At 41.9% G+C, this 15,479-nt stretch overlaps 1 protein-coding gene across 1 annotated transcript in view; it reads right to left on the reverse strand.

Annotated features, from left to right (window-relative positions):
* Positions 1-6,222: 6,222 nt before the first annotated feature.
* The window catches only part of LOC144784004 (cathelicidin-1-like), a 121,896-nt gene continuing 112,639 nt past the window's right edge, over positions 6,223-15,479 (reverse strand). Inside the window, exons 5-6 of the mRNA XM_078662715.1 lie at positions 11,862-11,945; positions 6,223-6,360 (exon numbers count right to left, since the gene is read on the reverse strand). Of these exons, the coding sequence (XP_078518841.1) occupies positions 6,223-6,360; positions 11,862-11,945 (222 nt within the window). The remainder of the gene's footprint in view (positions 6,361-11,861; positions 11,946-15,479) is intronic.

A 15,479-nucleotide genomic window follows, 5' to 3' on the forward strand; every position in this document is an offset into this window, starting at 1 on the left:
GCACACATCCCCTTCCCCCTTTAAAATATATAGGACCCCCAAGGTGGGCACCCTGGGACTGATATTGGCTCTGGGGGGCCTGCATGTTCATCTCCCTATATTAACTTAATTGGGCCCCAGGTGGGGGGCTCCAGGGTTGAATACAAATCAGAGAGGGGGCTATGTGCCGACTGACCGCAAGAATGCTTTCCCATATGTACAGAGTACAAATTGCGATTTGGAAACATGTTACCAAATTGCAATTTGTGGTTACTGATTGAGTATTTGGAAGGGGTGTGTTTAGGGCCGTCCTTTCCTACTTCCAAATTGCAATAGAATTTATGAATGTTTTGACCAAATATTGGTTGCAAACATTCATTCTTTACTACCACCAAGGGTGGTGGCTATCAATCCCAAATGGAAAGAGGTCCCCCTTGGGTGTCTTCCCTTTCTGAATGTTGAAAAAAATATTTTGTGAAAGCAGGCAGTGGTCCAAGGGATTACTGCCTACTGTTGAAAAGTGAAACTTCAAAGTTTCAGTTTTTCTTTTTTAAATGCATCCATGTATCCAGTTTTCCTTTAAGGAAAATTGGTTGCATTTAAAACAAAAGCTTGCTTTATTTCAAAGCAATCACAGTCATGCAAGTCTGCTGACCCCAGCAGGCCATCATCCCTGTAATGGTTGTGATTCCTAATGGGTCGCTAAATGAAACTCAATGGGTTTCCTACATTAGGAATTTAAATTTCCTAATTGCGATTAGCAAAGAATCGCAATTAGGAAATCGCAATCCTTAACATTTGCACATATGGTTGTAAATATTATCTATGATGCAAACTGCAGCCCCTGGATTCTGCTCGTTGTTGTGCTCCTGCAACAAAATATTTTTTACCCAAAAAGATGGAAAATAACATGACTTGGTGACATAATGAAAATTTCGCCAGGGCCTCAAGCAAATAATTGTTCTTTAGTTTCTTCTCTATAATGCTACTTTGTACAGTAGCAACATGACTTTGTGACATAACGAAAATTGCGCCAGGGCCTCAAGCAAGTAATGGTTCTATAGTTTCTGCTCTATAATGCTCCTTTGTACAGTAGCGACATGACTTTGTGACATAACAAAAATTGCGCCAGGGCCTCAAGCAAGTAATTGTTCTATAGTTTCTTCTCTAATGCTACTTTGTACAGTAGCACTTCCTGCACTGCTTTTCAATGACAGGGAAAGGTGACCATCTTTCAGGGTCAGGGTCCGAATGGTGCTGTATGCTGTGTGTACAACAAGTTGTAAAAAATTGAGAGGTTTCGAAAAATTGAGGAGCTTGGTTTTAGCACCATTTTAATCACTTAGGGCCTGATTTATATATTGGCGAAGTGGGTACTCCGTGTCTTGACACACAAATATCATGATGCACAAATATCAGTGAGAAGAATATTGTTTATGAGTTAAGCAATATTGTTTTAAATAATATCAATGTTTTTAAAATCGTATTTTCTAATGTAGTGGTTAAATATCTTTTTATAATTATTTTAATATGTTTTTGGTGATATAATAATTTTATGTGTTTCCATTTGTTGCGGTCTGAGTGCATTTTCTACCTTCCTTCCCTTCCTACCTTATCACGGGCGGGTGCGGGCGGGAATCTTGCAGATGGGTGCGGGCGGGTACGGCAGGAAGCTTGTGGGCGGGGTTGAGTCAGGGTATGTTGCAGGAGCCATTCCGGGCGGGACCTTGTGGGCAGTGATGCTGCGGGTGGATTCTAGTCAGCGGGACACATGCGGGCGGGATTAGGAGGCGGCCCCTCTTCTGGCGGGAATTCCCTCCTGACGCTGGGTAGGTGGGCAGGTATCTCCCTTTGCGTTCTGACTAGCGATTGGTGTGTGGGAAGAGCCTTGGTCACTATTCAAGGCCTCTGCTCCCTCCTTTACTTGCTTGGGTTCTCTTCCGGTTTTCGACCCCGGAAGAGCTTTGGCCTGTTCTATCCTGGTGTCCTTTCGTTTGGATCCTGTTTTCCCTATTCCATTGGTGATTTGCTACATTTGGACTCCTTTATTCCTTTTGGCCCATTGTTGAATTCTCCTTGCGGTATAGGATTGTTCTGTTATCCGGCTGGACCAGACTCTTCGTGGGACTTCATTTCCTCCACAATCTTAGCTTGGATTTTCCTGGAATCCTATTTGAGGGCCTTCAAACAATCAGTGGATATTTTGTGGACTCCAGGCAAGATATTGTCCATACTTTTCAGTTATTGATTCTGCGATCTCAGTGCACTGAGAAGGGATTTTGTTAACGGGTTTTTTGGAAACTTGTGTTTTGGGGGTGTTCCTTTTTTTCCCCGCAACCTGGAAGAACCTGGTGTTGTTTTGGAACTGTCTTTTGTGGACTCTCTTACCCGTACCCATTTATTTTTTTACTCCTGAAGACACCTGAAGATCATCATTAGAGCGATACCATATTTCATTTTGGGTATATGAAGGATCAGAGAGGAAGGGGCATACAGGGTATATCATGGTTTACTCCAGTGGGTCTATCCTGCACTTCTAAAACCTGCTATCTCTTTTGTTTTCTTCTTACCACAGTATGTTCCTGTTATGGAGATGTGGTATGCCTGTGGTGTAGAGGATGGCCAGATGAATCCCTGTATTACCCTGAATATTCAACGTTAACCGGTTCCTCCCCAGGTGCATTGCCCACTTGGGTGATTGTAATCTTGTCACTCAAGGGGTTTAGGCACATTGGGGGTGTTTTGGACTATCTTCGCTCCTGTAGTACCTGTGTTATCAGGTGAGTGGGGTCAGAACACTATCGTTTAAATGAATGTTATTGTTACATTATATTATTGCATAGCCGGTAATTTTAAGTGATTTAGAATCTTTCATTAATTTTAAATAGTAATTTATTGTGTTGTAGCAGGTTATTGGGTTAGGAGTGGGATAGGGAAGGAAGCTAATCAGGTAATAATTAATTTAAGAATTAGTTAGTACATTTTGTTTAACTATGATTGATATTTATTATACAATTTATGTAATAATGTATTTTTTTATGGTATTTGCAGTCTGTTATATTTGTAGGGCTATATGTTGGGCAGTTAATTAATAGCTAATTTATTTTTTAAATAATTAATTGATGTTTAACTATGTAAAATAAGGAATACTGGTTTATTTTACTTATATTTTAGTTGCAGGAGGCTTGATTTGTAGGGTTATAAGGTAGGAAGTTTATTAAGTAATAATTAATCAATAATACAATGAATAGTTAATTATTTAATTTATTTTAAATATGCAAGGTATGGAATAGGTATTTTTTAGTTATATTTTAGATGCAATCTGCAAGGTGGGTCTGGTTAATGAATAGGAAGTTAATTAATAATTGAATAACAATTAGTAATTGATAAAATGTAATTGAATGGTAATTATGTAAATTGATTGTTTTTTCATACAAACACACATATATTAGGTTCATTTTTTCTTTATTAGGAGTTTAATATTTTTTCTACATTCATGGGGTTACTTCTATATGTATTTTGTTGGAAAGGCTGACATGGAATGGCTATCAGAAACAGACATCATAATCCGGACAGCAGAGCCGCCGTCATTAAGGGATTATGTTTTGTTTCTGCCGTAACGTGGATGGTCACTACGCCCGACGCCTCCACCTGCTGTATCGAATTGTGGCAGGCAGACTGCAGGGGCAGAAATCGTGGGTCCGACACCAACGGGACGCTGGTGTCTGACCCACCGGCATCATAATTAGGCCCCTCTATTTAAATGTATATATATATATATACACACACAAATAATACAAATATTTATTTAGCATTACATTCATTTTATATTTTAAACTACTTACTATGAAAATGTATGTAATATAGTTAGTAAAATATTTGTGTATACTTTGTTTTAAATGTATTACTGTATACATACATATATATTCCATATTAATTCATTTAAAATAAAAAGGTGAACAAATATTATATGCATTTTATAGTAATTCGTTTTAGAGATAAAAGAATATAATGCTAAATGTAAAATTTTAGTAATTATGTTGCGCAATAGATGTGTATATATATATATATATATATATATATATATATATATATATATATATATACACACACACACACATACACTAACACATACATATATATACGTTTGTATGTAATGTTGTTATGTTATGTTAAATTTAATTTCTCTAGCGCACGGCTACTCGATTGGAGTGTCCCGGCGCTTTATTTTGGCAGCTCAGAGAAGAAACATAACACCATATAAAACATTCATGAACAGGAAAAAGTATGTGTATATTTTTATATATATGGCCTCATTACGATGTCGGGCAGACTCACTTCATCAGTATTTGTGCGGTCACACACTCCAATTTCTCCATGGGAGCTTGTGCTGTGGTCAGAAGCTGGCTGCAGAACAAGCTCCCATAGAGAATTTGGAGTTTTTGTTTACCCCTGCTCTGTGACATGTGGTGCAGGGATTGACAGGGCTGCACCATATGTACCATATGTACCCCCAACCGAAGGCTGCTGTTGCAAGTGGGTCCTGCCAGGGGCCCCCAAATTTGGTTCCTACAGGCTTTTCATGTCGGTTAGCCCAACGTGAAAAGCCTTCCAGAAACTAAAAATCGTAATCCTGATGGCAAAAATGCCATCTTTAAGGAATTAAGTGCTGGTTCAGACTGGCCTACGGGCCAGTCAAAAGCCAGCTGGAATGACCGGACGGTTTCAAATCTGACCATTGTATTCGTAATACGGCGGTCAAATTGAAACTGAAGATGCCGGTCGGAAAGCCCTGACCGACATCAAAATTAGGGCCATAGTAGTATTCAATATCAGTGAATATATCTAATTTACATTATATTAGATTTATACTTTAAAATATTTAATATTTACTACTTTGAACTGTCAACAAAAAAAATGTACTGCTATTTTTCTACTTAACATTATAAGAGCGCGAAATTATGGTAAACAATTTTTGACACAATACTTTGTCAATAGTATTGTTAGCACAATATTATGCCAGTGATCCGTCGCCAGTTCCCTCCCCGTCGATATAGTGGGCCACCTGTAAAATGTAATTGCAGGCACACCTTATGTTTGGCCACAGCAGATACTACTTTCTCCATTTAGATGGGCGGACATGTTGTCATTTTTTACTGTGTCTTACCGCCAGTAGCGAACAGTAAAAACATTATAATGCTCCCCCTGCCATGGAAGAAAACTCTAATTTTGCGATTTTCTTTTTTGTAAAGAAAAAAATATATTACTCTGGGCTGCAGGGCTGCATCGTGCTGAGATAGACCTATAGCACAAAGTAATATGCATTGCTGCTTTTATAAATGACGGCCTGCTTGGAGGTCATTTATTAATGAGGCGTGCAGTCTCTTCACGAAGGGGTCAGAGTAATTTATTCCATTACCATGGTGGAATGGCAGACATAAATCTGTCCCTTATTTGTTGTACTGGATTGCATTTCCCCGTCTTGTTTTACTATTATGGGCCCTATTCTGATCTGGGTCGGAAGGGCTCCGACCGACCGCATCGGAATGTGCCGTCCGAATTCCTTTCCGACCAAGCCATTCCGATGGGCTTGGTCGCGATGGAATCTGACTCAGATTTCCGGATAGCTTTCGATAGGCTCAGAGAGCCCGTCCGCCATCCGGAAATCCTTCAGTACTTCACCGGTCGCCTCTTTACCACCGAGGGAGAGCGATGGCAGTTTTTCACTGCCTTTTCGTGCCGGTGTTTCCGGCACGAAAAGGCTGTAGGAAACTGTCTCTGGTGGCCCCCAGCAGGGGCCCCATGGGTGCGAGGCCGCAGAATGGTGTCCCCTCTGTTGATCCCTGCACCCTGTGGCAGGCACCTTGGGGTGCCGGCCACAGGGTGCAGGGATGAACTGCACCCCTGCTTCTCACAATGCAGGCATAAATTCCGCTCTGAATGCATGCTCCCATTGTGAGGTATACGAGTGCGACCGAACAGATTTCGGTCGCATCGTACTTGCAGGGCCGGAACCGACGACAGCAGGTCGGCCGGTTACGGCTCCAGACCAATGTCGGACGGACCTGAGTCCGTCCGACATCGGAATCGGCCCCTATGTGTGTTTACTTTATATGGTAAATATTTTTCATTTTTGTTACTCCAAGTTTTTAGTTTGGTATAACAACATTGAATATATAAATTCAAGTGGATGAGCTCCTGCTTTTTGTGGGGCTAAACTTACCTACCCAGATAGTGAGAACATCAGATCATCTGAGTGTTTTCATGATGACTTAGAGAAGAGAATAAACCAGGTCTGGAGGGGTTAGTCTTTTCTTTGCACACACGTTTGTTATTCTTCCAGACACATTGTCTTGTTTGCCTTGTTCTTCTTACTGGAGTCTAAAGGGACAAGATGTTCATTGAGCCGGGACCACAGATAGGTAACAAAGTTTCAATTCTATATATGGATTCTATATTCATGTACAACCGATCCATCAGAAGCTACAGTTGATTTCCTATTTTTTTTACTCTTTGTGGAGTATTGGCATGCACTAATATAACACCAGTGCATAGCTTGGAATACAGGGAATGTTAAAACGCTCTTTTGATTTTATGTTTGGCTAGAAGGAGCTTTACCATTTTCAGTCAGCCTAATGGGAGCATTCTAAGAAATCTTGGCCACATAGAGGAAACCATGATAGGGAGAATCTCACTGAAAAGAGTTCACACGTGTGGTCCTTCAAATTGTATGTGTGCCTGTTTATTCAAATTAGCATTTTCCCACACTGTGGCCGTCATTACAAGTGAGTACTTAATTCCATTGGGTCGGCTGAAACCAGTTACCAGCCCTAGCAGAATTATGAGAGCCACTGGATCACTGCAGGTGTGTTTATTTTCACCAGAAGATTTCGGCTTGTTGAAAGAAGCCGAAATCTGCAGATGAAAGTCTAGGAGAAATTAGGTATTTCAAGGGGAATTGGACTTGTAATTATTGATTTTGGTAATGTCCAATTTCTTAAAATGCCCTTGGGTTCCATTTCATTATGGGACACATGTTCTCCATTACATAAGTTACCAGCCCTAGTTGTGTCAGTAACTCTGGGGGTGAAAAAAGACCAGTCCACGAAAGATAGGAAATCAGTGACAAAGAGCCCATGGTGAAATTAGAACCTGTAAAATGAAGACAACGAGATAGGAAAGGTGATGTGGTGGAATAAATTGGCATGAGGTGGAATTATGACTAAGCAGCTTACAGATTCAGCAATCACAGCACTGCTTGTGAGCTCCTAAGAACATTTTTGATTCCCTGTACTTATATTTGGTACAAATTAAGCACTACTCCAAAATCAAAACATCTTGAATCTCAAATACATGTATACAGCCACAAAACACAAGTTATGGAATTTATGGAAGAATTTGGTTTAACAAAATGAAAAGTTTAGGATGCACAACCCAAACTGGAGTAATGATATTCACACAGCCCTGAAATAGTTATCTTTTCTATGAGAAAGGGACCGGCAAATCAGGATTGTAACTTCCCATTACTCCCAGGAATGCAATGTTTGTTGGTACTGAATAACACTCAAACACCACTTTAAATAAGCGGGATTTTGAAGTTTAAATTCCGCAGTTGAAATTGTGAACTCTTCACAGCTTCGTCAGTGGGCAAAAGTTCTGTTAACAGAAGGTAGATTTCGCATTTTTCTTTCATTGCAGTTCTTTCAGGAAGATCACCCATAATAATTCTTACTTCATCAACCTTTGTTTTATCACCATGGCTCCTCTAAAAAATGATTACCTTCTCTGCTCCTATACATTGAGATTATTTAGCTATCTTTATCATATTGTCACGCACTGTGTTTTTACCACTGAGGAGTACCAATGATTCTCTCAAATCTGCACTTTAACTTTTATATTGAATGTATGCCCAGGAGGTGTTTAAATGTCTGTATCACAACTCCCCAGTGCCACTTCCATTTTATTTACATAGTTGCCATATTTAAATGCCTCTTTCATGAACGCTGATTGACCAAGATGCCAGAGATAGTGGAAATGACCTCACATGCCCATTAAACCTATGATGACATCACATGATCTATCACTCTGTTAGCATTCCATGAAGTGAAGTCACTGGATCTTTGCACCTGATAACATAACTGTCTTTGATAAATAGCACTTGAACAGTTGCATTTCCTTCCACCAACCACTCAGACGCCTCTGCTCCACAGGACTCCTATTCGCATACATCCCACGCATACAGAGAACCCGAACAAAGATACTCTTACATCACTCTTAAGCTGTGGAATGGCCTCCCACTCCACATCAGAGCCTCGTCCTCTTTTAGAGTTGAAGACTTGGCTTTTCAATTAATCACCTTACCATAAATAAGGTTAGGAACACACACCTGCTTAGCACCAGGATACCCTCGTGGGAGTGCACTTTACAAATGCACTTAACATGTGTCATAGCAATTCTAATACTTAATCTGCTGCTACATACTTCCCTGAGATGTGCAAAGCAGATAACAGACTCACTGAGCCATCTGGAACAGGTTTAACATATGTTCTTGAAGGTTTACATAAACAGGGAAACAAAAATAAGGCTGCTCCGTAGTGCAAAAACAACCACTGTGAAATAAAGAGTTAATTCAACCTCCAGACAATGCCATCTCTTGATGATTATTCTATGAAATGTCACAGTAACTACTGACACTCCCTCTGTAGTCCTCATCCTTTTTTCTATCAGTCTCTCTAAATCACTCTCCACTTTACCCCTGTTCAGTTTGCTCACCTTTGTTAGTATGATTACGTTTCTCCTGGCTACTCTCATGTACGTGTACACTTGATCTACCTTAAGAAAGGTAGAATGTGAGCACTGCTCTTAAAAAGCAGTATTAGCTTATTTTCCTAGGATGCCCCTAGGACCAATATGCTGGGGTTGTAAGAGCAGTGCCAGGGTTAGCAAGGGGTGAAGATGCTATCACTGGCTAACCCTAAATGACATTTCTGGACGTATCAGTTCTCATACTCCCTCTTACAAGGTATTTATAAGACTGGTGCCTTTAAATATTTCCATTTTCCATCCCTTCCTCCTTGTGTTCTTCAGACTATAATAAAGTCGTAGTGAAGTCTCCCTACATATGAAGAGTTTGTTGTATCTTCGAATCTTAAACACTTGCACTGCAGACTTTAGGTCATCATGTGTACATTTGTCTTGTGAATGCCTCATTAGAAAATCCAGAGGATGCATCGGGAATCTGGGATTTAACTACTTGAAGCATCTTTCCATTAACAGAACAAATAAATTCGAAATATGAACTAACCTAGGACCAATCTGATGATTGAGTGTATCTAGAAAGCTCATTAAAAAGACCATATTCATATGCAAATTTGGGACACCCACCTGTCTCTGGACCACTTAAGGAATGCTGTCAAATCTGGGGGACAGAGTGGACCGACATGCCATGAGGAGCACTTTCCACAGAACATCTTGTCTGCCAAGGGGTTCCTTGCCCTGTGTCCAGAGTCAGAGAAGGTCAGATCCTGTGGTGAGGCATGCAGGACTGGCTGCTGGCGAGGGGGGTACCTACGGAGCAAGGACCACCACTCAGTGGGGAGAGGTGTGACAGAGTGAGCTGGCACTTCCCTGTACTCCCAGATGGGCTATGTGGATGAGCGCTGAGGAGCAGCACATAAGCTCCTTCCATTGTGGTTGGGGCCTCGCTAGGGATTTTGGGGAGGCACTCCCCCTGCCATTGCAGCAGAGAGACTTGTAGGCAGGCGACGTTATAGAGGAGAGGCAGAGACAGACCTTGTCCCTGGCCTAGGGGCATACTGGTCAGCTGGCTACTAGCCTGCCCGGATGGGAGATCATTGGGTGAATTGTGTGGTTGGCACCTCTTGCTTGGTGCTTTGAGTGTGCAGCAGCTTACACACGCCCACTTGGATCGGAGGCTACAGATGCGGATGGAGGGTTCCACCTGATACATATTGGTGGCTCGTGCATGGGACTTGGTGTAATGACACTGATCCTTGCCCGGTGGGGTGTAATCCCTGGTCCCCCTCAGCACACACGCTACACAGGAGCACTGGACAGAAGAGAATTCCCTAAAGTACTTTCCCTGGTGAGTGTGGCCGCTCTTTTCGTCATGTTGGTCCATGGCTGCTGGATTGTATTGTACACTGTAGAACTAACCTACTCACACTGTTAACGGCCATGGAGTCCGCCGCCTTGCTGCCCCCCACTCTGCACATGATACTGCCATGGGAGACATGCTCCCTGGCCCTTCTTGCCTCTTGTTCTACTGACTAGTGTGCATGGATCCTATGAGACCTTGGAGTGGTCAGAGACCCCATGGTCCTGGGAGACCACATAGACACTGACATTACGGGAGTCCCTGGTGGAAGCACTCGCACCTGGTTGGCAGCATCTCAGACACCTGCTGCATCCTGTGGCTTGAGGAACTCATGGACCAGCGCATATTTTACTTCCTTCTGTTGTCTGGACCTAGGGAGTGCTACTTTGCCTCTTGTGCTCCTCCTCTGCAACACACTAGACTTTATCACCCCTGCAGGGACAACTGTGCTACTTTTCCTTCATGGGTTCACTTGCTCTGAACTACTCTCTACCTACTGTGAGCAGCCCCGCATCTACCTCTGATGACTATGGGGCAGTTACTACTTGCAGAGGAAGATTCCCTGCTTCTGGTTGTGTTTGAGGGCATACCCACCTTCCGCATTCCTCCAATTCCCCACTATAGGTGACCCATGCTCCGGATGATAAATTGGATGTGATACTAGCACTTATTAGCTCTACAATGGAAACCCTAGACTCAAAAACTGATTCTTTAGTTGTGGACAATCATCGTAAAATGGCTGAATGGGTCCACTCCATTGAGACCACAGTCCAGGAGATAATGCCCATCACAATGGCCCATGCATCATGACTCAGTGACATGGCTCATGATTCTCAGATTTAAGATCAAGAAGGCTGAGCCAAATTTAACAATATCCGAGTGATTGGACACCTGAAAAAATTGAGGGGACATAGATTCTTGCCTTTCTTGAGGGATGACTCTAGGCAGCAGCTGCTCCAGAGGGTCTATCAAAATTGTATGCAATTGAAAGTGCTAACAAGGTGCCTACTTGCCGTCTGTCTCCCCAGCACCCCCCGCAATCTGTGTTGGCCCACCGCACTCATTTCCAGGACCGTGACTATTTGCTACAACAGACCTGCATGATGGGGAGCGTTCAGGTGAAGAACGCAGACGTCTTCAAATTCCCAGATTTCATAGCCACCATACAAAGACAAAGTGCCTCCTTTATGACCTGTTATGTTATGGTTCTTCAAGTTATTGTATGGGACTCATTTTTCCACAGGACTTGATTGTTTGATAACTGACTTACTATTTATCACTGTGACTATCTGCAGAATATGGAAAATGTTAAAAAGAAATGCAGCCCAAAATGGTTTTTTTTTTAAGTCCCAATGTTTCCTGTTGAATTGCGTTATCTTGGTAAGTAATGAAATAAAAAATAGGCTAAGAGCTCAAAATCTGAAAGTATTTTTAGCACCGCCATATTTGTAACAGCACTGCAAGACACTGCCCCTCTACCCAATCGATATTCATTCAGTCCATCAATAAAAAATCCTCTTACAATGTATGGCCTTGCCTGGAAATGTGGAGGTGGAATCACTTCACTCATAAATAGCCTGGCAATGAAGCTGTATTATTTTTAACTTCAAGGGATGTTTTTTTAACAAGGTGTTTGTGGAGTCGGGGTACTTGGACACAGAGTAATGTACCGAACCAGTTAGCCATGCGGCAGCCTGCAACTTCCAGTCATGCATACCCACAGGATGTTGTTTCCGCCAAAGGTGAACCCTGAACCACGACCTACCTTGGCTCTTACTGTATCACAAATCACCGTGATTATGTCATCTCCGAGCACAGAGGAAACAGTTGCTCTGCAGTCTTTCACTGTCTGCAAGGGGGAAAGCAAAAATGTTACAACACTAAATCATGAGCAGAGAAGACAGTTTACATTCATTTGAAAGCACTAATGTGAATAAGAGTAATGAAGCCTTTCCTCCCCCTCCTCCTGGGAGGGCATTGGTACCATTCCTCCATTTTCAACAAAATGGCATTCAGATCTATGGAGTTTCACATAACAGGTGTACCATAATATTCATGAAAATATGCAAGAATATGCTTGTGTAATGGAAATTTCACCAAGGCTTAATGTGAAGTCATAATTTCTGAATGAGATGCCCTGCTGTTGACCTGCCCTTAGCCTCCAGATATCCACATACCCATATTGCTTCATTGCATTTAACAAAAAGGATCTTGACTTCGAAGGGACTCTGGATCTGTTATTGTAGTTCTTATCCAAAATAGGGTCTAAAACGATATTAAAGTCCCCAGCAAATATTACAGGCTCTGAGTAGGACAAGAGGTGGGAAAAGATGGTCCTCAAGATAGATGGATCGTCTTGATTAGGGCCATAATACCCCACAATTGTTAATTGAAAGCCCAAAATATAAAGAGAAGCAATAGCCCATCTACCATCTGGGTCCACTTTTGAGTCTAGGAGCTTAGCTTTAAGATGTTTCTTGAAAATAAGCGATACACCTCTAGAGGACAGGGACTGAGAAGTGGAGATCGCAAAGTCAATCCATTTATTGACCTTAACCAATGCATCGATTTCAACCTGAACCAGATGTGTCTCTTGGAGGATGATAACCTGAGCGTCTGAGTCACGAAGATACTGCAAAAGAGTTCTAGCTCTGGGTTTGGTTCGTAAACCGTTAACTTTCCATGAAATTATCTTTAATTTAGTCATCATAGTCGCTCCAAACTCTGGCCAACCTCAGCTCGAAATAAAGATCAATGATATGGTAAGCACCCCCGTTAAAAATTAGCAGCGCAGCACAAAAATATATATAACTGATTAAGTGCAATAAAGCATCATATTGGCAAATGAGGAATTTTCTATTGAATTTTAACCCCTCCTTAACCCTGTGCCCCCTCCACCCTCCACCCTCCCTCCCATGGAGAACCTGTGCTGTAACTAACCGGATCGAGTCCAGTAGATGGCACCCCTCCCTCAGGTTACCGCTACCCCCCCACCTCTAACTTAAAACCCTGAAAGTAGACCCTTTCTTAAAGTGATTGGTGCACAAAATAAATAAATAAATGAAAAGAAAGATTACATGTAGAACATCACAATGATTTTCCTTCTTTCCTCCTTCTTTCCTTTCCTTCCCCTTCTCCCTCTCCTTTATGTTTTTTTTTCTTTCTTTCTTTCCTTTTTTCCTTCCCTTCCCTTCAACTATCCTTTTTTTATTTATTTATTTTCTTTATTTTCCCTTTAGTATTTAATTTTGAATTTTTTTTCTCTTAATTATAAATTCATTTGTTTGGTATTGTATCTGTTCGAGGTAAGTATATACATACATGGTGTTCATTTTCACTAAATTAGAATGTCACTGGGATACAAAGATCTCATTTATCTGATCCCTTGTTACCTAGATCTAAAAGGAACTCATCAGCGGCTTGGACAGTCCTGATAATCGTCATCCTGTTATTATACATGACCCTTAATGAGGCCAGGAATATAAGCTGAGCTGTAGCACCTAGCTTTTTAAAGGAGTCTAATCGCTTACCAAACTCCCATTGCTTTTCCAGCGTGATCCTACATAGGTCTGACCTTATAAGAAAGGTAAAGCCCTTGCCAGGTAATGACTTCTGCTTGAACGCTAGGTTTAGAATCTGCTCTTTAAGAGCATAAGTGTGAAATTTGACCAGAATTTTAGGAGGTTTCGAAATTATAAGTATCACCACCAATCGAGAATAGACTACATACTAATTAATCAGAGTTTGGTAGACGCTGTCAAGACCATTAAATACCTTCCCCAACATTTATCAGACCACTCGGCTGTGGTACTTGAACTTACGATCCCCTTAACAGCGCCGGTAAGGATCTGGTCTTTTGACCGTTCACTACTCTCTCGCTCTGAAGATGTACTATTCTTAAAAATTGAGGTAGCGCATTACTTGAAGATAAATGTAGGCTCTGCTAGTATTGGAGTTGTCTGGGACTCTCTTAAGGCGTTTTTGAGAGGTCTAATTACAGCTAAAGTAGCCTATAGAAGAAAAAAGTACAGAGAAGCCGTCGCCTCGGTGGAGGCGAATATAGCCATGGTCCAGCTCGAGATTGACTCCAAAACTTTGTTCTACGGATGATTTTTTGATACCTCTGCGCGAAAGACTACTCTCCTTAAAGGGTCAACTAGCATCAACTCTCAACCAGAGATTACAAGAAAGTTGGGAGGCCAGTAAGATTGCGCATTTCCAGTATGGGGAGGGGGCTGGGAAGTTATTAGCAGGGAAGGCCAAAACGGATCAGGTCCATAACAACATTGAGCTGATCAAAGTTAATGAGGTCCCTCTATCTGCGGATGTTGATATCAGAATAGCCTTCAAAGAATATTTTCAATCCATTTACCGGGAAGATAAAATATTAGATCCTGTTACCATCAAAGTTTGGCTTGGTAAAATCTCCCTCCCATGTCTTTCTGTTGACCAGAGTGAGAGGCTAGAGAGTGAAATCTCTGAAGACAAAGTGAGGAGAGCCATTCAGAGTGCCAAGAAAGGGAAAGCATCTGGGCCAGATGGCCTACCTGCAGAAATTTATAAATCATTGGAGCAAGAGCTTGTCCCTTTTTTGACAATTCTATGTAACCAGACTCTTTTGGACGGTGTGCCTCCTCCAGTGTCATGGGATAACACTTCCATTACTGTAATATTAAAACCTGGGAAGCCATCAACGTCATGTGGTTCTTACAGACCAATCTCGATTCTAAATGGGGATTACAAGATATTCTCATCCATTCTTGCAAATAGACTAGCCTTGGTTGCACCCTTCATTTTGCATCCAGATCAAAAGGGGTTCGTCAAGGGGCGACAGCTCTTCAAATTGACTTAATGGGAGCTATGGATCTGGCAGTTTTGGAGTCTCTCCCACTGGCGGTTCTTACGTTGGATGCCACTAAGGCTTCGACAGGGTCAACTGGTTGTACCTGTCGGAGGCCTTGGCTAAGTTCAACGTGGAAGGAGGATTCCGTCGAGCAATCAATCTTCTCCACTGGAATCCCAAGGCCTCTGTTCTGGCCAATGGGATTATGCCAGACCCCATTGACATCTCGAGGGGAACTCGGCAGGGCTGCCCACTCTCTCCACTTCTTTTCGATCTTTATGCAGAACCATTTGCCCAGAATTTGAGGGACAGTATTGACATCAAAGGGTTCGCATGTAGGGGTTGGGAGAGAAAGGTGGCCCTATATGCGGACGACATTCTCATCTTCACGTCCGCACCCCATTTGGCCCTTCCAGTAATATTCAAACTGGTATCGGAGTTTGGGGAGGTGTCAGGTTACGAGATTAATACATCAAAAACTGAGATGATGACCTGGAACATAGACCAGAGTTCTTTTAGTTCCGGCATTCTGCCGGGAAA

The sequence above is a fragment of the Lissotriton helveticus genome, chromosome 10 (assembly GCF_964261635.1).
Source record: "Lissotriton helveticus chromosome 10, aLisHel1.1, whole genome shotgun sequence".
Lineage (NCBI taxonomy): Eukaryota > Metazoa > Chordata > Amphibia > Caudata > Salamandridae > Lissotriton > Lissotriton helveticus.